This window comes from Acipenser ruthenus, chromosome 1 (assembly GCF_902713425.1).
Source record: "Acipenser ruthenus chromosome 1, fAciRut3.2 maternal haplotype, whole genome shotgun sequence".
NCBI lineage: Eukaryota > Metazoa > Chordata > Actinopteri > Acipenseriformes > Acipenseridae > Acipenser > Acipenser ruthenus.
In genome coordinates, this window is record NC_081189.1 from 67,042,228 (window position 1) to 67,068,782 (window position 26,555).

Genomic DNA, 26,555 nt, shown 5'->3' on the forward strand with positions numbered 1-26,555 from the left:
ACGTGCAGCACTCCAGCTCTAGTTAGATGCAGGCTAGGTCAGTGTTGTGTCTGTGTAATTGTAAGAACCAGCACCATCAAGGGAGCACATGTTGTCTACAAACCTGTAATATCTTGCATATAACCATTTTCATAAAGTTTGAGTCAGCAGGGCATAAAGTTAAGGTCATGAAGGACAAAGCAATGTTGCCTTTGTTGGGCGTGAAGATTCAGTGGCACCAAGGCAAAACAAATCCAACCCAAGGACACCAAAGTGATTTCATACTCATTCATAAAACAACAAAAAAGAAATACAGAGAGCCTAGTATGTTAATGAAATTTTAATTCAAACAAATACAAATCAATGTTTTCTGAGTGAGTCACACACTAAAGGTGCTTTCACACAGAGGAGTTATGACGGTTCAGAACCACCACTGAAGCGGCTTATAGGTCTGTGTGAATTGCCTATACCGCCACAGAACCGTAATATTTTATGCCGTCTCTGAACCACTATAGCGCTATAGTGAGTGTGGTTTCAAAGTCAACATGCCACGTCACTATACTGGAGGTAGGTAAGGGGCGTGGATGCAGTGATTACAGCCCCGGAACCTCTGGGTGTGCAGAGTCATAGCGTCGGTACCTCTAGTTAAAAATCTCCTAAAATACTTTCTTTTTAAAATCTCAACACAAGTCTGCAAGTTGTGTGCACGCTAAAGAGAGACAGTCCGCTGCCACGTTTGTAGCCTACTTTAAATTACTTTACGATTTCAGCTTGAGTGCCTTTAAGTAAGATGACACTGGCTGCAACTCTATTGTCGTTTTTTATACACAAATAAGCTTACTTGATTTGAAAAACATCATGAACGATACAAACTTCTTACACTACTTGTTTTGATTAAATGAGTAGTACACAACAAAATATGAAAGCTGAACATTAATTTCAACAAAGAACAACAGCAAATTTTTAATGAAAAAAATATATATTGTAGCCTACTTCAATAGGAACATTAGCCTGCTATATTATATTAAACCAAAATAATACAATTAATAATGATCTGGTCCTCTTGCCTTTTTCAACTAATATAATTTAATTAATAGAGAATAAAAACATACTAAGTTAACAACTACCTAGCCTAAGATTGATTAATCATTTTTGTAATCTACCAGCAGCTTCTGTTGCATACCCATCGCTGATAATAGTGCAAACCGTGGGTCAAAGCAATGTTCGTGTTGGGGTGCGTTCTTCTGGAGTTCTTCTGAATGCATTTTAATTTGTTTGTTTTTTAAACCATTTAAATGCAAAACCATAGCAAAACATGTATGCAGACTTTATTTTTAATTATTTATCCTGCGGTTGCCTTTAATTATTTTCTCTGCACGCACTACTACTTTGTATATGATGTAGAATACGTGATTGTAAACATCTAACACAAGTACGTACAATACTCTTTCAAATAAAAGTGTTATGATTTTGAATATGCGCTTCTTAGGGTCGGTATTATTGTCATTGCTTGCGCCCCGGCACCTCTTTCTTTACAAATTAAGCACTGCGTGCATGTTTTAGGTCTTGTCAGTGTTTCAGATTGCACGAGAACAGTCTGTTGTTGCCATGAGATCAGTCTGTTGATTGACAGGTTTGAAAGTTGTACTCGCGTTATCTCTTTGGCTGTGTGAAAGGGTTATGACGATATTACACCGGCATAGATTGCGCAATTTCATGCTGTGTGAAGGGGTATTTTACACATTCGTTAACACTCGAACCACCACGTGGGTCACTGTGACTCATACATTTTTAAACTGCTTCATTATGAAAATTAAAGACATACTACTGGATACAACTGAAAAGTTTTATTCATGAACATCATATCTAACATTTGCATCGCAGAAACACTATTTAAATTGAAAATTAAACATAAAGGCTTTATTTTTAAAATGAGCACATATACATAATGAATACAAACAGTGAAAAAATATAATAAAATATACATTTCAAAAGAAATGGGTATGTACATATACCCGTGTACAGGTGTAAACAACTGTAAAACCGAGATCATTGTTTCTAATACTACATAAAAAGAAAATTATAACACTACTTCCGGTATGACGGCTGCATTGTACTCTAATGAGGAGCGTACGCGTCTGCCAGCTGACTGTGCCTGCACCCAGGAGCTGTGTTGTAAACACAGACGCAGTTCCATTGAACACTATTGTGTAAACTGGTACATACAAACCTGTAAAACCAAGAATATATAACATATGTTTCCTATTAGGCACATAAGTTGTTATCCTACCTGTCATTTCAGTTTGCTGTATGCATCTGAGTGCAGCTTGCCATATTCCAATCAAAATGACTACTTTCATGATTAAATATTTCCATCTGATATATTCCCAGTTGCATTTGTGGAACAAAATGAAGGATTGTTGTCACCAGGTACATTGAAAAATAAACTAGGCTTTCACTGAGTTTGCATCTTGACAAATCCACAATCATAGCAATCTCTGTCTCGTAGTCAGTCTACAAACAAAGAAAGGCTTGAGATAAATTAAAAAAAAACACGTGTGCTAGGAGGAGGGGGCGTGTCTTGTTTGCTGCATTTACAAAAAAAAATAGAATATCTTACGTTATATTAAAAAAAAAAAAATGTAATGCATGGGTCACATTGACTCACGTGGCAGTTCTAGGTAGAACTGTTTAACTTCATAATTTTTGCGATTCTAGCTATCGTACGCCCTCAGGATATTTAATTCATATATTTATGAAAAGTCAAAAACGGACACACACATGCGATTTACAACGGTAGAGTAATTAACTTTTTTTTTTTTTTAAAGTCCCTGAGATACTGTAGTTTTCAGGAAAAATCTGTACTGTAGGTCAGTCAACAAATAAAGGTGTTTTGAAAAAACAGCTTATTGCTGGCATTACAATATACAGAATAGCTGAAAACAAAGGGCATTATTACAAAAATATACAATTTTCATGAAATTACAAATTAAATACAATGTTCAGGACACTTATCTCTCCCATCTGTAGTTTCATCTGCAACAACGCAGACTGGTTTATTTTGTACGTACTTTTGTACTGTAAAACTACTTGCATGTGTTTCCCGTAAACCCTGGACAGATGGGGCTCCCGAGTGGCGCATCCAGTAAAGGCACTCCACGTGGAGTGCAGGATGTGCCCTATAGCCTGGAGATCGCAAGTTCGAATTCGGGCTATGTCACAGCCGACCGTGACCGGGAGTTTCTAGGGGGCGGCGCACAATTGGCCGAGCACTGCCCGGGTAGGGAGAGCTTAGGTCGGCAGGGGAATCAACGGCTCACCGCGCAGCGGCGACCCCTGTGGCCGATAGGGTGCCTGTGGTTCTGCAGTGGAGCCGCCAGATCTGTGTTGTCCTCCGGCACTATAGGTCTGGTGGCATTGCTGTGGATCCGCAGTGCGAAAAATGACGGCTTGGCAGGAGCACGTTTCGGAGGACGCGTGTTCCAGCCGCCGTTTCCCGAGTTGGCGGGGGGGTTGTGAGCGGTGAGCTGAGGATACAGATAATAACTGGGCATACAAAATTGGGGAGAATAAACGGGGTAAAAAATTGGCGACGACCAAATTTATTAAAAAATAAATAAAAATACCCTGGACAGATACCCTGGACAAACTACTTTTTTTAAAATTTAAGGGAGCCAGATTGGAAAAAGTTAGGAGTAGGTAGGCCAGAGTGTTTTACTCTGCACATTTTTTTTTATTTGGAATCGCCAATTATTTTTCTGATTCTCCCCAATTTGAAATGCCCAATTATTTTTATTTCAACCCGGCCCACCGCTGCCACCCCCGCGCTGAATCAGGAGAGACGAAGACGGACACACGCGTCCTCCGAAATGTGCACCGTCAGCCGTCCACTTCTTTTCACTCTGCAGGCGCGCCATGCAGCCACCTCAGAGCTACAGTGTCGGAAGACCACGCAGCTCTGGGCAACTTACAGGCAGGCCCGCAGGCACCCGCCCAGTCCACAGGGGTCGCTGGTCCGCGGTGAGCTGAGGACACCCTGGCCGACCTAACTGTTAAGAAGAGATCAGCGCTTCTACTTCTGAGCTTCTAACTACAGTGCCCTCTGGAAATGTATTTCCAAAAGCTCCTTGTTTGGTTTCAAAATGCCTTTTCATATTGTATTCCTTAACTGCTGACACACATTCCTTGCACAATAAACACATTGGTTTGCGTTTGGTACAGTTGGTAAAATAAATAAGTATTAATTGGTCCACTCATTGTCGAATCTACAATTTTCACCATCACGTTTTCTGTTTTTACTAGCTAGAGTAGAGAGAGCATGCACATGGATTAGGGCGTGTTTAATATGTAGAAAACAGAAAGTACTGATTAGAGGAGAAACCTCAAAATGGGTCGAGGTAACTAGTGGTGTACCACAGGGATCAGTATTAGGTCCTCTGCTATAACCTACATTAATGATTTAGATTCTGGTATAGTAAGCAAACTTGTTAAATTTGCAGACAACACAAAAATAGTGTGCAAACACTGTTGCAGCAGCAAAGGTCATTCAAAATGATCTAGACAGCATTCAGAACCGGGCAGACACATGGCAAATGACATTTAATAGAGAAAAGTGTAAGGTACTGCACGCAGGCAATAAAAACGTGCATTATAAATATCATATGGGAGATACTGAAATTGAAGAAGGAATCTATGAAAAATACCTAGGAGTTTGTGTTGACTCAGAAATGTCTTCATCTAGACTGTAGGGAAGCTATAAAAAAAAAAAAGGCCAACAAGATGCTCGGATATATTGTGAAAAGTGTTGAATTTAAATCAAGGGAAGTAATGTTAAAACTTTTTACAATGCATTAGTAAGACCTCATCTAGATTGTTCAGTTCTGGTCACCTTGTTACAAAAAGGGTATTGCTGCTCTAGAAAGAGTGCAAAGAAGAGCAACCAGAATTATCCTGGGTTTAAAAGGCATGTCGTATGCAGACAGGCTAAAAGAATTGAATCTGTTCAGTCTTGAACAAAGAAGACTACGCGGTGATCTGATTCAAGCATTCAAAATTCTAAAAGGTATTGACAGTGTCGACCCAGGGGACTTTTTCGACCTGAAAAAAGAAACAAGGACCAGGGGTCACAAATGGAGATTAGATAAAGGGGCATTCAGAACAGAAAATAGGAGGCACTTTTTTTACACAAAGAATTGTGAGGGTTTGGAACCAACTCCCCAGTAATGTTGTTGAAGCCAACACCCTGGGATCTTTCAAGAAGCTGCTTGATGAGATTCTGGGATCAGTAAGCTACTAACTAACAACCAAACAAGCAAGATAGGCCGAATGGCCTCCTCTCGTTTGTAAAGTTTCTTATTTTCTTAATTATGAAATTTATTTTTATTTCTTAAGAATATAGTAAAAATCACGGTATTGGGCTAATTTCACAATTTCCGCATAGCCTGTGAAATCGCCATTTTCACAGGGCCCTACTTATGACCATGAAAACTCGTAATTCCTAATAAAAATGATATTGCCTTACGCTGCAACATATACTGCTTAATACTATTATCACATCTAACAGTAAATCATATAATGGTTAAAAAAAAAGTGTGACATTTTTTATATTTGCCATTTTTTCATAACATTACTGTGATATCGGGCTGTACAGAAATTTGACAGCTGGGGTATTTAAAATATGCAGCTGAAAGTTCCACAATGCACTCACAACTAATCACATAAGAACATAAGAACATAAGAAAGTTTACAAACGAGAGGAGGCCATTCAGCCCATCTTGCTCGTTTGGTTGTTAGTAGCTTATTGATCCCAGAATCTCATCAAGCAGCTTCTTGAAGGATCCCAGGGTGTCAGCTTCAACAACATTACTGGGGAGTTGGTTCCAGACCCTCACAATTCTCTGTGTAAAAAAGTGCCTCCTATTTTCTGTTCTGAATGCCCCTTTATCTAATCTCCATTTATGACCCCTGGTCCTTTTTTCTTTTTTCAAGTCAAAGTCGTCCCCCGGGTTGACATTGTCTATACCTTTTAGGATTTTGAATGTTTGAATCAGATCGCCGCGTAGTCTTCTTTGTTCAAGACTGAATAGATTCAATTCTTTTAGCCTGTCTGCATACGACATGCCTTTTAAACCTGGGATCACAAGTAGTTATCACAATTAATACTAAATCAGCATTTGTAGAATACCAACCGTTATCCTACAAAAAACACACACTATAAAATGATGCTTTCCAATTAACAAAATGTTCGTATGATTTCCATTTTCACAAGTCTGAAACCATATCTTGTTCTGCTATTAACTCCTGAAAGCCTTAAGTTGCCTGCAACTTCTAATTATTATTATTATTATTATTAGTAGTAGTAGTAGTATCATTATTATTATTATTATTATTATTATTATTATTATTATTAGTAGTAGTATCATTATTATTATTATTATTAGTATCATTATTATTATTATTAGTAGTAATAGTAGTAGTAGTATTTTGTGGGCAATCAAGTATCAACATACTAATTTCTTAATATTTCTTTTGTCTTCTAGGTTTCCTTAAATGGTACACAGTTTTCTGATAGGCCAATGAATTCTGAGTTTGCAGGAGTCCCACAGGTAAAAAGTATCTGATTCCTGATTTATATAGAATTAAATTTATAGCCTTGCATGAAAATTGTAAATTGTGTTTTTTTTCTTAAATCCTAGACCCCTTTTACCTTTGGTTTGAGTCAGAGGGCACCCTATACAACAGGAGAGCGCTGTCTTCTGTGTAGAAGTGAACGTAAAGAGAACTCATTTTCAGAAAGTGGGACTTACAGTTCAAACAAAATAGCACTTTCTACATCTCCAAAAACAAACAGCATGCTGCAGTTACCTCTGTGGGTTTGTCCAGACTGTCGCCGTACAGTGGAGAAGGAGGAACGGCACGCTGAATTAGAGCAGTCTCTAGTGGTAAGGCACTTGGTTATTCAGAAAATATTCACCTTGCAGTCAAAATTTGGAATTTAAAAGGATGTTTTCATCAATATATATATATATATATATATATATATATATATATATATATATATATATATATATATATTGGCCATTTGCTATGAAAATAAGTTAAAATTGGTGCTTGTAATAGTTGATATTGTTGCAGTTCATTTTTGGTAGTACAAACCAGAAACTTTATAAGAAGTATCTGTTTTTAATTGAGTGTTTCAAAGGTTTTTTTTTTTGTTTGTTTTTTTTTTTTTTTAACATAGAACCAGGACTTCTTATTGCACATGCCGCTTGGTAACAGTGGCTCACCACAGGAATCTGTGGGAGGAGGGAGGTTAACTGTTGGAGCACAAACAGCAACAACTCCAGATCTCAACACTCCTGCATCCACAGATACAGTATGTAGCTGTGAAGCGTGCAATGAGCGCAGGTAAAACCTTAATCGTGACTGCAGTGCTGCACAAACCGATTATCCAATTATTTGGCTTAAGCTGTCCACAGAAATCAGATGCTGACACTCAGCAGTCCACACAAACACCAATGACCGTCACCTGATTGCCAGCAAGTGATTGCTAGAGATCAATTTAAATAATCCGTACGTGCAGCTCTATGCGACCGCTTTTTTTTCAGTGGGATGCTCCCCCAGGACCAGGCGTTTTTGGGCTGTAGTTAAATCTCTTCCTATAAAAATTCACTAAAAATCTATTTTTTACAGTAGCATCTTGGTAATTGTGTCCTTTTTTTCAGAACACTGGGGAACATTATAAAATAAATACCATACAAACTTTCTGCTTCTTTTTTTTTTTCAACACTTTGTTTTTTTGTATTTTTTATTATGTATTCTGCTTAGAGATACATGTATATGACCTGAGGGACCTTCCAATACTTCCTGAAAGTTTTGTTGAAAAATATTGATGTTTGGGCAAATTACAAGACATTGGTTGCAATGACATAATACACATTTATTCCCAGGGTCTTTATAAGCAGTAATGGACACTACTCTCGATTTATTTTCTCAAAATAAATATGTATAAATAAAATAATAATCATCAGTAATGAGGAAAAAAATGTACCTGATACATTTAGTTAATGAAATAGTATATGCTTATATCCACTTGTAACTTGATATTTATAAATGTTGTAAAAACATATATATTAAAACACATGAGTAAAAATAAATGTTCTAATATAATTAAGTCAAATATATCAGATTTAGTGTTTCTCTAGTTTTTTTGTCATGATTTGTTTCTGCTTTTGTCTCTGCGAGCTGCTGTAAACTCCGCCCGTTAGACACTAAGTGCCCCTTTCAGTGATGTCACACGAAAAAAAATCAGGAAGTGAACGTCAGTCCCTCCCCTATCCATTGATATGTGTTTCAAGCCTGTATTCTAAAGTACGGTGGCCCTGTAAGCCATCAAAACAAAGTGCTTTTTTTATTTTTTATTATGTTTACACGTTCGCGATCCTAGGAGCCCACTTCAGTATGATCATGTTAACATGATCCCGGTCCTTAAAGGGTTAAAGAAAAAAAGTTGCAACATTTCTTTTGTGGTAAAAAAAAAAAAACCAGTGTCAGTAAAATGTTGTATTCATTATGAATTACAGGGAAATTTCAGCAGTGTCTGAAAGAGAGCCTCAGCAGCTTCAAAATTACTGGTCTGAAGTACGTTACATGGTTAGATGTATTTACCGGCAGACTGGAACACCACTAGCAGATGACCAGGATCAGTCTCTGGTGCCAGATAAGGAAGGAATGAAGGAACTGGTAGACAGGTACTTAACCTTTTGAATGTTGATCACATTTTCATTGTAAGAAAATAGTAAAGCTGTTTTTGCTCTATCACTCTTTCTTTCAAAAAGATAATCTTGATTTATTGTCGTTGTTAGTTGTAGATTTGTAAAAAGGCATGACCATGCAACAAGTTATACTCTACACCAACTTATACTGAAATTACCATTTTCACTTTTTTAATTGAGTAATAATGCATAATACATTTCAGTGTGTGCACAAATATAATGCTTTAAGTCATGACAAACATGCCATTTCACAGCTTGTTTCTGATCCAGCACAATTTCTGATTGGTAGTGGCCACCTTGTGGTTTTGGCGAAGTTCACAAAAGCTACACTATTTATTTATTTATTTATTTATTTATTTATTTATTTATTTATGCATGCCTGTATGTTTTGCTCCTGTCGTAGTCAACAGTCTAAAGCAGAATCCGGCGTTTAATCAATTTTTCCTTTCTAATGGGGAGGAACAAACTGCAGTACATGTTAAATGTAGTGTATTAGTGGTTTATTTAAACACAGATTTCTGATTGGCAGACTTTGTGAAAAAGACCCCTACCAGCTCTATCAGCGGTTAGAGCAGCAGGCCAGGGAGTACGTGCTTGAAATGAAGGTACGCCTGCTCAGACATCTGTCTGTGGGATCTCAAGTGACATCAGCAGTGCAAGGCCCTCCACAGGCACATCAGTTCATCTCTCTCCTCCTGGAGGAATACAGTGCACTCTGTCAGGCAGCACACACAATCAGCACTTTCCTGGTCACACTGGTAAGCCAGATTGTTTTGTCTGTTATACTTTACTGATCATTAAATAGGGATATTTATTCAAGGTTTTGAATATGAAAGAAATATGGTTCCCATGATGAGTTTGACCTCTAAGTATACAGCTGTTATATGCAACAGCCCCTTGTTGATGGACATCACTTCAATTAGAAACTTTGAGAATTATTGTTGTACAATCTGACTTGACATACATTTCTTTATGGTCATAGGAAAATGAACATTTAAAGAAATTCCAGGTGACGTGGGAATTGCACAACAAGCACCTTTTTGAAAATCTTGTATTTTCTGAGCCGCTTTTACACAACTGTTTACCCACCCTGGTAGCACAGTTAAGGTAAGAGGGTTATTACCTGAGAATGTTATACATTTATGTAATATCAAATGTGTCTTCCTAACCTCTCCTGATAAAAATAGATGGACTTTTATTAGCCATAACGTACAGGTGAACTAATGGACATTGCTTATCAGTTGGAAGAGCCTTGATAAAAATTACAGGCTGTGGTTACCTGGCAATGAATAAGTCCCTTAAAATAACTGCCACAGCTTAAAAATCTAAACAGATGTCTGAAGACGATAAACACAACTCTGTAACAATTAAATACAAAACACTTCAAAACAAATATTTGCCTACTGTCACACAGATAGAAATAACAAATAGATTAATGTAATGTTTGGGATACAACCATTTTGTGCATCCCAGACATTGGTACCCATTTGCTATAGCATATCAGTACACTACATCAAAAGTGCCATCATAATAGGGTTCATCGTTCTGGCCCATCCTGTAGAATAAAATGTGAATGTGACAATTTTGATTTTCCATTTTTAAGAGCTTCTTATACTGAAATGATGTCTGTATCTGGCAGTAATCTGTTACAGAGCACACAGTTCAGCATTAAAACAATTCTTGTGGTGTATTATCTGTCTTTTCTTTATTACCAATTTGTTTAGGCTTGGAACGGCATCGCACGACTCATACAGTGAAGATATGTACAGTACCCTTCTTCAGAGTTACCATCAGCTTGATCATGAAATGAATTTAGTCTCTGTTGAGTGGCTAGAATGCGAGAAACGAATAGATGATTATGTTGATGAACAGGTAAGACTAAAAGACTGCTTAACCCATAAGCTATAATGGCCTATTAAAAAGCATTGGATCCCCACATAGTTAAAGCAAAAACATTATAAACATCTGATCAGAGGCAAGACGCTAGGTACATTTAAGAAAATATAACTTGGTTTGGTCACAGTTGAAGCATCCAAACAGGTTTTAGTAATTAAATGAAAAACTCCACTGGCTTTTCTATGCAGCCTTCTCCAGTGTAGTGTAATTTTGTGTGAGGGTTCAAAGGCACAACATGCCAGGTACCTGCAGCACAGGAGACAGATAGCTATAACGAGTAAAGGCATTTTCAACAGGCTATGTTGTACACTTAGAACTGATCTTTAAAATCCCCAATTAGGTATGCTCTTTTAAATATGTGCCTCCCCTTTAGCTACCTGATTGTGCAAGTCAAGAAAGATAGTAAGCTGCACTTTGTTAGGATGTGACTGTTTATTTCTGTATCAAGGTTCCTTAAGTTTCCATTAAGATATATTCCAATCTTATCTGTTCACAAAAAAAATCCAACCCTTTTCTAGTCTTTAATAAAAGATTGAAAAGCTACCCAAAGGAAAAATAATCCTGCTGTATTGCTGTCTTTAAACTCTATTCTACACATGTGAATTTCCAGAGATGTGTAATACTTTGTTCTATTGTGATACTTCAGGAATATGGCACATGTTTCTATATCTGATAGCATAAGAAATCTGCAGATTGGTGGATGCTTCAATACCTTACATTTGAGCAAAACGTTGTGTGTGTATATATATAATTTATGTACCGTATTTGCTCGAGTATAAGTCGAGAAATTTAACCCCAAAACACAATCCTGAAGTTGAGGGGGGGGTTTGACTAATACACTAGTAAAAAAAAAAAAAACCTTGTCAGCAATGTACATGGATGGCTGTGTGGTCCAGTGGTTAAAGAAAGGGGCTTGTAACCAGAAGGCCCCGGTTCAAATCCCATCTCAGTCACTTAACCTCCTTGTGCTCTGTCTTTCGGGTGAGACGTAATTGTAAGTGACTCTGCAGCTGATGCATAGTTCACACACCCTAGTCTCTGTAAGTCGCCTTGGATAAAGGCGTCTGCTAAAATAAACAAATAATAATTACAAATCATTCACAAGGTAATTAATGACATGACTCGAAGGCGATTCACACCCCCTGACTAGGTGGCAGTAGCACATGGAGTGAGGATTGTATCTGGTTGCCTACACACTTCTTTGTCAGCCAACGCTCGTCTATTGTTTTGAGCTGCGGCTGTTCCAGCGCAGTACCTCTTTAGAAGTTGCGCGGCTGTGCAGACTTTTAAGCCCGTGGATGCGTGACCTGGTGACGTCTTTTCGGGATGAGTTCACGCAGACAATGAATTTGGACAGGTTTTCCGCAGAATCTACGCAGAATATGCGCAGACTTAGCAAAGTCTGCGTATTGTGAAGGCACCCACAGTAGTTAGCCACGCACCTGTAGGTCTGCTGGGAGGGACTGCCGCTTGTTTATTTTTCTTTAGCAATAGTTTGTATTAGCGCTTGAAAAGAAAGAAGGTTCGGTTAAGATCAGGTCAACTTAGTTCAGACAGAACCGACTCGTTCTTTTTCACTGAACATGCTTTTATGATTCACTACACTGCCGCTGTGTTGCCTATCTTTCCCTTGTGGATTACAAAATAATGGAGAATGAAGATTAGTTTGGACGCTAAAACTCAGAAGATCTCATTGCTACACTCCTCTCAAATGGGTGTGATAAACATAGTTTAATCATTTTTTCTTGCTGGACGGCTAACTTGGATATTATTTTTTAAATGCGGATATTTTTTGCTATTTAGCTTGTAGCCCACGTCTTGTATTTTTTTGTTTTTGTTGTACTGGACGATTGCTTTAAACAAACGGAACATTGCAACCTTATGGTCAGTTAATTCACGGGGGATGAAGTTTAAATGTACATTCTCCAGTTAATATTATTCGTTCTGAATTAATTGTTGTGGTTGTTGCATTGAATTGTTCGCGCTTGCCTGTGCAAGTGCTGCATTTGTTTTTTGTTTTTTTGTGTTTTGTTTTTTTGCAATCTTGATTTCATGTTCTTATTGGAGTGCAAAGTTTTTCTTGTGTTAAGCAAATAGTGCAAGTTATGTGTTTTTTTTCGCTGTCAATCAACCCTTCTGTACTTTAATATTTTAGATATTCTTGTATTTGGCACAGTAGCTAGTTCTAATTTCTGGGAATGTATATAGTTAGCTATAGGCTAAGGGCTGATTGTTACAGCGTGACCCTGCAGCAGAGTGCTTCTGTGGAAACAGTGCACCTCCATTGACATTGTTGTGGGCAAATCCTTGTTGTCCTCGTTGCCAGAGCAAATGCTTCTAATTTTCTCTCAAATCAAAACGCAAACATCTCTACATTTGGCAAACAATTCTGTAACATTTTCTATATATAAAAAAATGAATCCCAGGTTTGTTTACATCCAGGAGCTGTCACGTAAAACACAAACGCAGTTTGAATACTTATCTAACAAAGATTTTTCAGGTTTTTATTTAATTGATTTGTATATATGTGTGTGTATATATATATATATATATATATATATATATATATATATATATATATATATATATATATATATATATATATATATATATATATATATATATATATAATGTCTGTGTGTGTGTGTATGTGTATGTGTATATATATATATATATATATATGTATATATATATATATATATATGTATATATATATGTATATATATATGTGTGTGTGTATATATGTAGATATCTGTATGCAATGATGTCTATCCTTTTTCTTTTAAGATGGCATTGAAAACAAAGCAGCGCATGCTGAAGGAAGACTGGGAGTTCTTTAAACAAAGAAGGTTTATTGAAGAACAGGTAATTTCTTTGAATTAGTTTCACTAAGGATTTTTCAGAATTCGCTTGTTTTGGTATTATTAAAATGACAGGTGTCAGGAATTTCAGCTAACAGGTCACACTTGAATGTGAGTAAGTCTCATCTGAGTCTGTATGTGTACTGCTAGGGGTTGTTCATGCAGCTACTGGGGAGGAACAGTTTATTTCAGAGGAGTAAAACACACATTGTCTGCCACTGCTGCAACTTAAAAATGTATCATGAAAAAGTTTATGACCATAACATCAAAAGTAATGAACAGAACTCGTAAGAATAAGAAATGGTAATTAAATGTTAAATCACAATTTGATATGTGACATACAGAAGGACTGATGTAGGGGGACACAGACACCTCCATATATTCCAAGAATCTGATACTTCATAACTTGCAACATTAATACCAAGAACCATCACAACTGGATAAGTGGTTTTACAGCTGTATGGAAAAATGTTGAGTGTGACACCTCCTTGTATGGAAAAATACTGTACATAATTGAGTACTGAAAACCCTTATTTTCTGTAGGAGGTTTATTTAAGAGTAGAATTATCTTTTTAAGTTTTTACTGAGAAAAGGTCAAAAACTTAATTTTGATAGTTTTCATTTATATACACCACCAAATTTAGGTTTTAATTTTGGATTAGTTAATATTGATTGTTACATAATTTTTTGGTTTGTTTGTTTATTTCCTAGTTATCAAACAGCAAGAAATCACTTACAGGGGACAACAATTTCACAGACACTATGAGACATATGCTTTCATCTCGACTGAGCATGTCTGACTGCCCGAACTGTAACTATAGACGTAGGTAAGTCTTTTTGAGGCAACCCTTAACAATCATATGATTTAAAACATCTGTAAAACATGGTAAGTATCTTGTTAATTTTCTAGTAGATAATAGATATAGCTCTAAATAATCATCATCATTTTATTTTTATAATGTGGTGTTTCTTTCTTAATCTCCAAGAAATAACTGCTATAGTTTATTCATATTAACCAGGCCAATGAACAGCTTTATTTCATTAGTATCTGTTGGGCTAACATCAACAAATAACTGTTTCTCTCTAGGTGTACCTGTGATGACTGTAGCCTTTCACATATTCTGACCTGTGGTATTATGGATTCTCCAATAACCGATGGCCTTCATATAAGCCAGTTACCATTGCAAGTGGAGTCTGCTCCTGACTACCTCTCTGAAATACGCCCACCCAGCATGTCATCTGCTAGCTCAGGGTCGGGCTCCAGCTCTCCCATCACCATACAGCAGCACCCGAGACTCATCCTGGCAGACAGTGGCTCAGCCCCCACCTTGTACGTGATGTATAATGTAACAATCCATAACACTTTTAAAATAACCTAAACATGTCATGAACTGACAGAATATAATCCTACAAATGTTCACTTACCTAGTAGATTGCATGTAGTTTTGTATAACTCTGAACAGTTGCGCATTCTTTATTATTATTCCCTGCTGGGGTTGCCTATCCACAGTGGTGGGGATAGTTGAAGTATCTATACTAAAGTATGTCATTCCTGTTTTTCTGCATATATCTAGGGAAATTCTTATCCAATTGTGATGAAACTCACTTTGGATATAGAGGCATTTGTCTGCATGTCACATACATTTTTTACATGTGCATGCAGTAAATGTGGATCATGGTGATTTTACTTTCATGATATGGATAGTTCTAATTTTATAAGTGGCCGACACACACAGCGGATGTAAGACATTTATCTTGTATATTTCTCTAGCATAATTTCTTTTAATCCATCAATATTTTGTATTTTATTATTTTTTTAGCTGTAGTGATGATGATGACGACGATGATGACGATGATGTGCCACCGCTATCAGCAAAGTTTGCAGATATATACCCAATGAATAACTATGATGATGCTGAGGTTGTGGCCAGTATGAATGGAATGCATGGCGAACTGAATGGTGGGGGCGAAAACATGGCACTAAAAGATGAGGTGTGTCTGTCTTGTCTTCCGTACAACATATCAAAAATAACCCATGATGCTACTGTTTTTTGTTTGTACTTGCTTGCTGTTTTATCCTTTTCATTAGCACTAAAAATAATTCTAGGCAATGTTATTTCTCTTATGCATTTTGATAAATCTATGAGTTATATAAAGGAGTGTTTTATAAAATTAATTGCTTATGAATTTGATCATACCCATACAGCAACATGTGCAGCTAGACATCAGTCATACAAGTTGTTCTGCCTCTTTGTTTTAATTAGATTTGTGTCTATGACATCTCGAGAGAAAGAAAAACCTTTTCCTGGTTTAAATCGGCCCACCTTTTTGCTTAGGTTTGGGTTTGGAAAGTATCTTTTTTAATGAAATGACATAAAATAACATACACTCTGAAAAAAAACATAAGTAGTGAGAGTTTCTCTTGACCTGTGTTATTTCATTCTAATGTTCAACACAGTCTCCACAAGTAAGCAGTACTAGCAGCAGCTCCTCTGAAGCTGATGATGATGAAGCCGATGGGGAGAGCAGCGAGGAGCCTCCTGGACCTCACCCTGGAAAAAGAGCTCTAATGAAGGAAGATTTAGAGAGGGACAGTCCTCCACCGTCTTATCCAACTCAGCAGGTGAAGAGTTTAACGGCCTTCTGTAAAATGTGTTTCTGTGTTGAAATACAAATAAACAAAATGTAAGTGTATATATTCCAGTTCACGTTTTGTCTAATGGGCATCAAACTTTAAGCTAAGCAATACATTTGTATTGTTGACACTTACGAGCCCTGGCCTCCGCCCACTCTCCTTTTTGTATGGGATATATTTAATACCCAGATCCTTTTTAAAGTTAAAACTTTTAGATGTAATGTAAGCACATGATTTGGTTGTAATTTAAGTTTTTTGGGTTTTTTTATACAGGTTGATCAGCATGCTTGTGAATGTCATGTTTGTAAGCAAGAAGCAGCTGGACTAAATGCAGCAGCACTTTCAACTGGACGACTTCCTTCTGGCCACCAGTTCTTAACAAAAAAAACTTCTCACCCTGCTCTGCACTTATACCCACACATCCATGGGCACCTACCACTACACAACATCTCCCACCTACCCAGGCCTCTTCTCCACCCCACTCTTTATTCAAGTCCACCCTTTTCACACAATAAGGTAAGGCTGATTTTTTTTTTTTAATTCCCCCCACAAATTTTCTGGCAGGATTGCATTTGAATATTTTAGTGTAATGAAATATAAAAAATTCTAGCCACATCTAACTTCTTTTCTACAATGTGATATGGTTAGAATGGACATGACTGTTGTTTGTATATCGAACAATAAAGAGTTTTATAACAATGTATCCAAAACCTTTTGTTTGACATACAAACACATGTGTTTTTTTTTTTTTTGTTTGTTTTTTTAGATTATAAGGATTCATCAGTACAAACTTATTATTCAAAGGTTCCGGACCCAATTTTAATTTAATACCCAAATAATTTCAAAACTATGCAGCTTTAATTTGTCTTAATTGTTATTTATGGGAATCTTATATCTATACGTCATGTTTATCAAGACAGAACAGAGTTGGTCGTGTCAATTTTGTGTTTTGTTCATTTTTTTTTTTTTCATATTAACCCTTTGCAGTCCATTTATTAAGTCCGTGTCAGGCGAGTCAAGTCCAATTTATTTTCACACACACAGTTAATTTTAGATGCGCTGTTTAAAAGTATTTTTTTTCTACAGTCAAACGGGTTTAAAAGGACCTGCATATCAACAAAGCACTCACTAGGCATCTCCAGCCCCGCCCCACCCTTTCGTTCGCTTTCACATATGCTAAGAAATAAATAATAATAATAATAATAGTCGTACATACCGATCAGTCATCTCCTAATCACTTGTTTTATCACCAAACGCCTCAATAATGCGATCCAAGTCATTATTTTATTACTATAACATCTGAGCGCTGATGCAGTCACAGCCAGCTTGTTTCCTTATGGCCGCAGTTATCTGATCCCAGGGGCAAGTATGACTATTCATGAGATACGCCCTTTTATTTATTTATTTATTTTTCCTGCTTGTCTCGGCTCCTGTCGCTCCCACTTGGCCATTGAATGGTTTTCTCTGATTTTTCTGGAGAAAAAACGACTAGAAACCCGTTTTTTGCGTCTTTTTGATGATGTCGGACAGGGTCCGACATTGGACCGGATAGGAATAATTGCAATGTCGGACTAGGTCCGACATAGGACCGCAAAGGGTTAAATCATTAACTACAAATATTGTTCCCAAAAGTTTGGTGACCATCTAGAAAAAAAATTTAAAAAAAACAAAAAAAAAAAAACATTAATAAAATCATTTTAATAATGAGATGTCCTTTTTCAGACACTTCCTTCAGCTCCGACATCTAACCATACAGGTAAACATCAGGTATTCAATGCTTCCCTTCAGGACCATATCTACCAGAACTGCTTTGGGAACACCACAGACTGGAACAGTTCTTTACCTCCATCTCTTAAATTTGAAAACTTGTGGGAATCCACTGTTATGAAAAACTGGAACCCTGCCATTTTTCTACAAGAACCACAGTCAGGTGAGGGATGTTTGGGTAGAGGTAATTCAAGATTCCAACATAATGGGGTCTATTCAGTTGATCAATTTAGACAGTGATTTAATCATTAAAATAGTACACTTACTGGTGGTGTGCATATTTTTACACTAAAAAGACACCCAAGCACAGTTTTTAAGTTGGATTCTTCTTGGTACACAAAGAAACTTAATTTAAGGATAATAGGAGCATTTTGATCCATTGCTGTATAGTCTAATTGAATATAACCATATTTCTAAAAAGTACATTTGAAATAAATCCATTTGCAGACACAAGTATTTGGGCAGAAAGTGCACAAAGAAAGTGATTTCTATAATTTCTAATTGTTCTATTGAAAGATATAAAGTAGAGATTCAGCTTTTATAATAAAACAACACATTACACAACATGCATAAAATGAAAAATAACTACTTAATTTTCTGTATTTTATTAGGTGATATGTTGGGCCCTGCTGTCCCAGAAATTAGACCAGACACACTTCCACCTTCATCCAGTACAGAAACCACGTCCACCTCAGAAACCAAGGAAAAAAAGAACACCTCCAAGAAGAAATGTCTCTACAATTTCCAAGATGCCTTTATGGAACCAAACAAAGTTGTCATGGCCACCTCTTCAGCCACCTCTTCGGTTTCCTGCACAGCTACTACTGTCCAGTCAAGTAATAATCAGATCAAAGTTTCATCTAAAAGACCCACTTCCCTAGGTAAAGAGGGAAGGAGTACAAAGGGTCCTTTAGCCATGCCTTACAAGGATAGTGAAAATAACGTATTTGAACAAAATGCACTTTAATGTTGCATTTCCTTTTGTTCAGCCTTTTAGTAATTCTTGCCAGTCTGTCAATTTAATTCCGTCACAGCTAAAATTAATACAAGTCAAATTAATTAAACAACTCGCTTTTCTCAAATGTCTTAGCCCATTTGTCTGATTATTAATCTTACATATGTTTATTTACTAAAATATTAACTGAACATTGGTTGCTTTGAACATCCTTAAATTAAAGTTTGTTTTTCTTTAAGACTGTAGTTCAAATAGGAAGTGAAGTTTAAATTACCAATGGAATTTAAGTATTTGAATTTATGAACTGTCTTACTAAAAAGCTTTTTATAGTGTACATTATTTTAATCTCTGAGTTAAATGTTTTACTATTTACTATTAATATTTAATAACCATAAAGCATAATTTGTGTGTTTTTAAAATCAATGATTCATTTTTAACTTCAAGGCAGCCTTCCCTCCAGGAAGATGTTGGTAAAAATGTATAATTGTAAAAATAAATAAATAAATACTTAATGTATTGTTTGTTTGACATAAAACAAAATCCACTGACTTGTATTAATATGCACATTTTAGGCTTCTAACCTGCTTGTTTCATTTTAGGCGAAGTATTCCACAATATAGGCAAAGAGGACCACATACACCCCACTCCAACTGCACCTAGAAATAGCCCCACAGGTTTAGCATCACTTCCCTCCCCAACTGCTACAGCACTGTCTCCTGCCTCTGCGCCACATCTACCCAATCTCGCAGCTCAACATTTCCCAAAGACTGCCGCTACAGCATCTGGGTTTATGGATCCTCACCAAGGACTCTGCCCCACGACTGTTGTACTCCCTGCTGCTACCACAGAAAACTCTGTGAGCGCTCCACCTAGTGTTTGCAGGTTTGTTCACTGCTGTAAATCATGTCTTTTTGGTGGTTTACATACAGGTGTTCACAGATAAGGGGACAAGACAAGGGTAACATTAAAAGTTTTAATAATTGTTCAAATAAGTTTTACCTTACTGTAGAACCAAAGGCATATGCAAGTATTGGGGTTGGTATTTAATGTAAATACTTTGTTTATCCCTAAATATTTCAGTATGAAATTAAACTACAATGCCATAAAAACAATGTAAAGGAAAAATTACACAACACATCCCATTGAAAATCAAACAACATATACATACAATTTGGAATTGTCTTTTTAATGTAGCATAATTTCTTTACCAAAATAGTTCATCCATAACAATACAAATCTCAATAGCAGTAAATATTAAAAAAAAGAAACTTTGACAAAGACATCCAAATGAAAAGTTTGTCAAATAATTAGATATATTTTTAAACATGCATGAAGATTTTAGATTTTGCATCCTGAATTCTGTTGACAATCGAATTGCAATGCAATTAAACTTTCTTAAAATAAGACTGACACTATTAATGTTTAAGTCCTAGTCCAACTTTGTTTTGATGTCCGTATTTATTTCTGTTCCTATAGTGACCCAGATTGTGAGGGTCATCGCTGTGAAAGCAATAATGTGTATGACCATCAGCAGTATGAGGGGGAAGAAAGCCAGGATGAGGACAGTTGTTCAGAACATAGTTCTAGCACCTCCACCTCCACCAATCAAAAAGAAGGAAAGTACTGTGACTGCTGCTACTGTGAATTCTTTGGTCATGGTGGGGTAAGTTTTTATATTGTTTCCTGTACTGTCTGGGTGATTTTGTTACAAAGACAAATAAACCACACCACCGTAGTGGCTCATCTGGTAAAAGCACAGGTGTGCCTGGTCAGTCATACCGGGCAGGTTCGCATCCTAGTTGTGTGCAGTAGCCAGTTTTTGCTGGGGATTCCAAAGGGAGCTTTTCATTGGCTCTGGCGCTCCCTTGGGTTATCAAGGCACAACTGGCAGGAACTGTTTCTCCTCATCACGCTACAACGAACCTTGCTGGCCAGATGCCCAGTGATCTCAGAGCAGACAAATGTAGGGCTGGCCTTTGTTCCCCAGAGGTCAGTAGCTTGCTGACAGCCACTCTTGAGTTCCTGGGTGTGAAAGAGGAAGCTGGCTCGTCGTGGCAACCTTCAGTTCACTTGAGCTGTGGGGAACTGCTGCGGTCAGGGGAATAATTATTGAACATTTCAAATTGGGAGAAAATCGAGTAAAACAACTGGGCACACTAAATTTTGGGGACAAAAAACAAAACACCACCAGATAAGTTGTTTTAGGTAGTTTCTCTGTTTCAAGTTAAATAATGACGTTTACTGCTTCAGTACACATTATTAATTTTACACAGTTGATGTATACTGTTTTTTTTTTGTGAATGCTTCTATAGGTCATAGACACAATTCTATGGTGAACATTTATATGATTACAGCATTTATGATAGATATTCAAGGTTTACATCTCACATATGAGTTATGCTTGTGCTAACTATTGATTGACCATGTCAGAAGTTAATATTTCTTTCTAATCTGTAGCCTCCAGCTGCACCAACCAGTAGAAACTATGCAGAAATGCGTGAGAAGCTGCGCTTGCGTCTAACAAAGAGGAAGGAGGAACAGCCAAAGAAAGACGATCCACTCAGCGACAGAGAGAGTGTTGAAGACCACCGGAAAGTGGAAGATCTATTACAGTTTATAAACAGCTCAGAGTCCAAACCAGTTAACAGCTCCCGGGCAGCAAAAAGGGCACGGCACAAACAAAAAAAGGTAATTCTTGTTAACACTAGAAGGACCGGAGATATACCTAGAAGCCCCGCAGCAGTCTTTCTGAAGGCTGTATTCAAAACAATGTAAATAGTATAACGAAAGGAGAAACAGTTGGATGTAATTTTATTTATTTATTTATTTTTTTGAGTACGTCACAAACTCCTGAACAACTGAAGCATGCATGCATGCATGCATGCACATTATATATATATAAAATGAACATTTATTTTACAAATCAAAACAAGAAAATGTAAATAAATAAACATTTGAACAGACATCGGTTTATAACATACATATTTATAAAACTGAAATGATAGAAATACATTTTTAACTTTTCAGCAGCAATCTGTTTATTATCAGATTAGCAAAAGAAACTGAACAACGTAGATAAATAAACTTAGAAAAAAAATATTTTACAGAAGCGCACAGCACAAGAAGTTATAAAAAAAAGTCTCATTTTTTTTTTTTCGACAAAAGGGTATTTCTTTACCTTGCGTCTGGCTGTTCACAATCAACACAGATAATGCTATACTCCACAACGTCCTTTCTGCACAGGGCACAGCTGTCCGAAGTTTGATTTGTATTGTACTTGCCAACCTGGCAGTGGCGTCTCTTGCGGCTCTCAGCAGGGTTGCAAGCTTCAGATGTGGGTACACGCTTCGCAGTCTCCCTCTGTTCCAAATGCTTCTTGTGAAGTTGCTGTGTTAACTGTAAAATATATTCTCTCCTTGGTAAATTCTTTTCTGTGCATTCTTTGTAAAGTACCCAGGAGTTGATGGCTGCTAGGTCCAATACATTGTGAAACACCTGAACAGACCACCGTCGGGAGCCAGCTTTCACGGAATACTTCTGTGCCATCTGATCCAAAACATCAACTCCATATTTTGTTGCGTTGTAAAACTCCACGGTCTCTGGTATTTATTTTCACTAGTCCCAATGGTACTTGACTGATCAAAGAAACGCAGCTGGCAAGCAGGCGCCAGCCTTCAAAAGGCTGATTGAAAACAATAGACTGTTAGTCATTCACTCAGGCAGAGAGCAGAGACTAATCTGATTACAGCTAACAGATTGCGGACTGGTAAATAAAAATAATAAAGTAGAATACCGTTCTGTATAATCAAAATACAATTGTTTTCTGTGTGGCCGTCAATGTGACTGCTCCCAGGGCTTTTAGGTATAATGTAATATAGCTCCTTTATTTCTACACTCCCGCGTTTTATGCTTTGTGAGAATATTTAATACATATTGACAGAAAGGTACACGAAAGCACAGCCCCATATGTGTTACACGACTGGAGAAAATTACATTTTAAAACCAAAAACTGCCAAAATGCCTGCCGCAGGGCTTCTACTGTTAAGCTTCACCTACGTATGATGTATGATATTCGGCGAAGAATGCTGCTGTTCAGTTTGCAGGCTTAAGCGAAGCTTACAAAACAGCTTGATTTCAGTACGAAATTGAACCAACGAACAACACCTCTTTCAGATATGTCATAGTCTTTCTCAGCTAATCAATGTACCAGATTCACAAACATTTCAGTACCTCTTGTTTTGCCATTCTATGATTTAACTTTTTTGTGATTGCAGCACTTATGACAGTATCAAAAAAAAATATTTACATTACGGATAGGAGTAGTGTTCTTCACTACTGTCACTTTTTGGGGGGGGATATTTTATGTAATTTGTTACAGTTTTAGTGTGGTATTTATTGATCAGGGCCGGCCTTAGGCTGTGCGGGCCCCTAGGCGGTGACGATTAAGTGCAGGGTCCAGAACATCAAATGAATGCTACAGCATTAAAGTTAATATGTATTTTGCCCTTCTACTTTTTTTGCTCAGTGTATAACACAATTATTATAGGTTTTGTCTTGTCTTGTTGTGTACTACTCATTCAATCAAACCAAGTAGGAATTTGCTTAAGATGTTTTTCAAGTCAAGTAAGCTTATTTGTGTATAAAAAAAAAAACAAGAGTAACAGTCCTTCATTCACAGCCAGTGTCATCTTACTTTAAAGCACGTACTACTATACCTGATATCATAAGGTAATTAAGCTTATACTCTCCCAGTCGTTCTGCGCTCTGTCAGCCATTGTTAAAGATATAAAACAATGTGCCCGATCCAAAGCAAGTACAAAACTTGCCCCAATATTGTCCTTCAGTTTGCCCCCCATTTTTTAACAATGTTAGGTGCCTATGATTGAGACACAAAATTCTTGGACTATTGCTTCTGACATTGATTAAAGCACTGAATTGTTGTACTGCTATTATTATTATTATTATTATTAATATTTTTATTATTAATTTCTTAGTAGATGCCCTTATCCAGGGCGACTTACAGTCATAAACAAAAATACATTTAAAAAATCACAGTACAAGTATTAATACAATTAAGAGCAAGATAAAATACAATGACTTCGGTTCTAGCAAGTACAAGTATATGACAAAATACGATTCAATAACGGAGCAGATAAGTGTCAATGAAAGTTACACTATCGAATGAAACACTCACCTATGTGTACCAGAACTGATTTGTGTTACTGAAAAAGAAAGTTTATTGGTCCATAGCTTATCTATACTCAGTGAGTATCATTTTAGATTTTTGTTATATACAGTTAAATAAACTGAATGCAAAAGCTTTATTTTTACAGTTGGTTATTAAAATTATGTCAAACTCCTTTAAATTAGGTCTTTGAAAATTGTCAAAATGGTCCTTGAAGGTCCTTAAACTTGAAATCTGTATCGGAAAAACTGTACTAACCCAGATTTACGACGTCTGATTGAGTTAAGCAGAGATTATATATTATTTTTGCAGCTGAGATTTTATAAAATGAATATGTGAAATGGGCATACATGTAAAAGGTTTGATGAGTAACATTCCAAAAACTGTTTACTAGCCTTATGTGTGATTTATCAGGTTGAGTCGTCTGGTAAAATTACAAGTTGTAAGAAGGAATTTCTGAATTATTTTTTCTTCAGTCAAGTTCAAATTTGCTTCTGAAAGTGGTGTAAAATGGCTCAGAATGCATCTGAGAGCATCTACATACTCAGAACTTTGGGGGAGGGGGGCTAGGCTGGCCCCCGGCCAAAAGATTGGGTTTGCCCCAGAAGTTTGTCAAAATGATCATTGGCCACTTTCACCCATGTGTATAATAACTAACTAGAGAAACTGTAATGTTTAATTGTGAAATATCTTGAAATGCAAAACCTAAATGTCGCAATTTTTTACTGTGGAAAAAAATACAGCCCCACCTATCAGGTTTTTAAACAGTTGCTTATGCATGGGAAGCAGTCAGCAAAAAAGTCTGAAATAGATTTCAGCAAAACACGCAACCTTTCACAGCAGGTCACGTTAAAGGGGTGCAACCCGGTATAGTGTTCAGTCCTTCAGTCTGCTCTGTATCTGGGTCCCATGTTTTCCAGTTCTCCACAGCAGGAACTACAATACAGAGTATGACCAGCTGTATTATCTGGATGATGATGATGATGATGATGATGATGATGATGATGATGATGATGATGATTGTTAATAATAATAATAATAATAATAATAATAATAATAATAATACTGCTGTGGGGCAGCCAATGCCAGAGGAACAGAAGCGCATCCCAGGGATGCAGGCAACTGCAAACCTGAGATTCCCGACACACACATGGATCAGGTTATTGATTACAGTACACATATATCAATTCCATTTAATTCTCTCATCTATTTAGGGATTATAGAAAAAAATGTATATGGAATTCTAAATGTATTGTATCCTAGTATGTAACAGTAAGCATTTCACTTGAGTGGGGAGGAATAATTAATATTTAGCAGTAGAAGTTCAACATTAGGAACCTAAATGTTACATTGTTCTGCAGATGGAGGAAAAAGCACGCCTTGAGGCAGAGGCCTTGGAGAGGGAGCAGCAGCAGATACTTGAAGACAAAAGGCGGAGGGAGGAGGAGGAGAGACTCAAACAAGAGCTTCAGCGGCTTCAAGAACGTCAGCTACTCCGTGCTGCCAAGAAAAAGAAAAAAGAGAAAATGAGAGAGGCTCTCAAAACAGCCCCTGTTCTTCAAAACCCTCAGCCCTTAAAGGAGACTGCTCAGAATGCCTTAGTAACCCTTCAGAATGGTAAGCTGCAGTCATGGGACAAAATAATTAATTCACCCTGTTCACCCATTAGACCAGAGCAAAAAACAGTGCCTGAACCTTTAGTGACAAAGCAGAATTTGGGGAATGAGAAAGACTTTAAGCAGCCTCAGCTACCGCAGAGCCAGAAAGAGGGAAAAGTAAAGCAGCCAGAGATGCCTGTACCTCATCACGCTGTACCACATAGAGAGGTTAATTGCAAGCCAAAGCTAAAACAGCTTAGTAAACTGGTAGCAGATATGGTAAAACAGCCAGCTGAAGCAATTAAGGTCACAGAGATCCAGCTGAAGACCGCTAACAAGATCCAGGTAGAATCGAAGCACAAGCCAGCTGAAGATCTACCTGGCCAGGAGCTGAAGAAGGAAGAAAAGGTCAATGTTACAAATGGCAAGAAGCAATTAAATCATATAAAGGAGCACAAGGCCACGGTAATAATTGAATCCGCACCTGAACAGCAGCAGAATAACAAGCTTAACACAGCTGAATCTCCTCAGCCCAAAGGAAAGACCAAGAAAAATAAAAAGAAGAAAGGAGATAAGCTAAACAATCCCATCGGTGAGTTTACTATTCTGGATCTTACTAATTTAAAACACATTCAAAAAGTTCACCGTTTATCATTGAAATATCATATTTAAGAAATCCACTAGTGATTTTAAAAATAATAAACACCAAAAATATTCAGGTTTTAATTAGGATGTACTAATTTTAGGTGTTTGGTTGTTTTGGAGTTTTTTTTTTATAACTTGTTTTTCTTTCTCTTTTATTATTGGTGCTGTAGAGCATATAGCCCCTGCAGCTTTCTTTTGGTGTCACTTTTAACAGTTGATAAGTTCATCTTTCTAACCCTAGACTTACTTGATGTAATCAG

The 26,555-nt window shown here is 37.0% G+C and overlaps 1 protein-coding gene across 3 annotated transcripts in view; it reads left to right on the forward strand.

The window, feature by feature from the left end:
• Positions 1-26,555, forward strand: part of LOC117421310 (protein FAM193A-like) — a 40,881-nt gene that overhangs the window by 10,997 nt on the left and 3,329 nt on the right. The window contains exons 2-20 of one of the 3 annotated variants that reach the window (XM_034035531.3): positions 6,519-6,584; positions 6,675-6,920; positions 7,220-7,386; positions 8,562-8,729; positions 9,283-9,511; positions 9,736-9,860; positions 10,478-10,625; positions 13,437-13,514; positions 14,222-14,337; positions 14,598-14,840; positions 15,331-15,502; positions 15,969-16,133; positions 16,419-16,661; positions 17,868-18,075; positions 18,524-18,793; positions 19,467-19,749; positions 20,344-20,530; positions 21,325-21,555; positions 25,414-26,242. In XM_034035531.3, the coding sequence (XP_033891422.3) occupies positions 6,519-6,584; positions 6,675-6,920; positions 7,220-7,386; positions 8,562-8,729; positions 9,283-9,511; positions 9,736-9,860; positions 10,478-10,625; positions 13,437-13,514; positions 14,222-14,337; positions 14,598-14,840; positions 15,331-15,502; positions 15,969-16,133; positions 16,419-16,661; positions 17,868-18,075; positions 18,524-18,793; positions 19,467-19,749; positions 20,344-20,530; positions 21,325-21,555; positions 25,414-26,242 (4,174 nt within the window). The remainder of the gene's footprint in view (positions 1-6,518; positions 6,585-6,674; positions 6,921-7,219; positions 7,387-8,561; positions 8,730-9,282; positions 9,512-9,735; positions 9,861-10,477; positions 10,626-13,436; positions 13,515-14,221; positions 14,338-14,597; positions 14,841-15,330; positions 15,503-15,968; positions 16,134-16,418; positions 16,662-17,867; positions 18,076-18,523; positions 18,794-19,466; positions 19,750-20,343; positions 20,531-21,324; positions 21,556-25,413; positions 26,243-26,555) is intronic. The other 2 variants (XM_034035532.3, XM_034035533.3) reach the window with 2 other exon arrangements.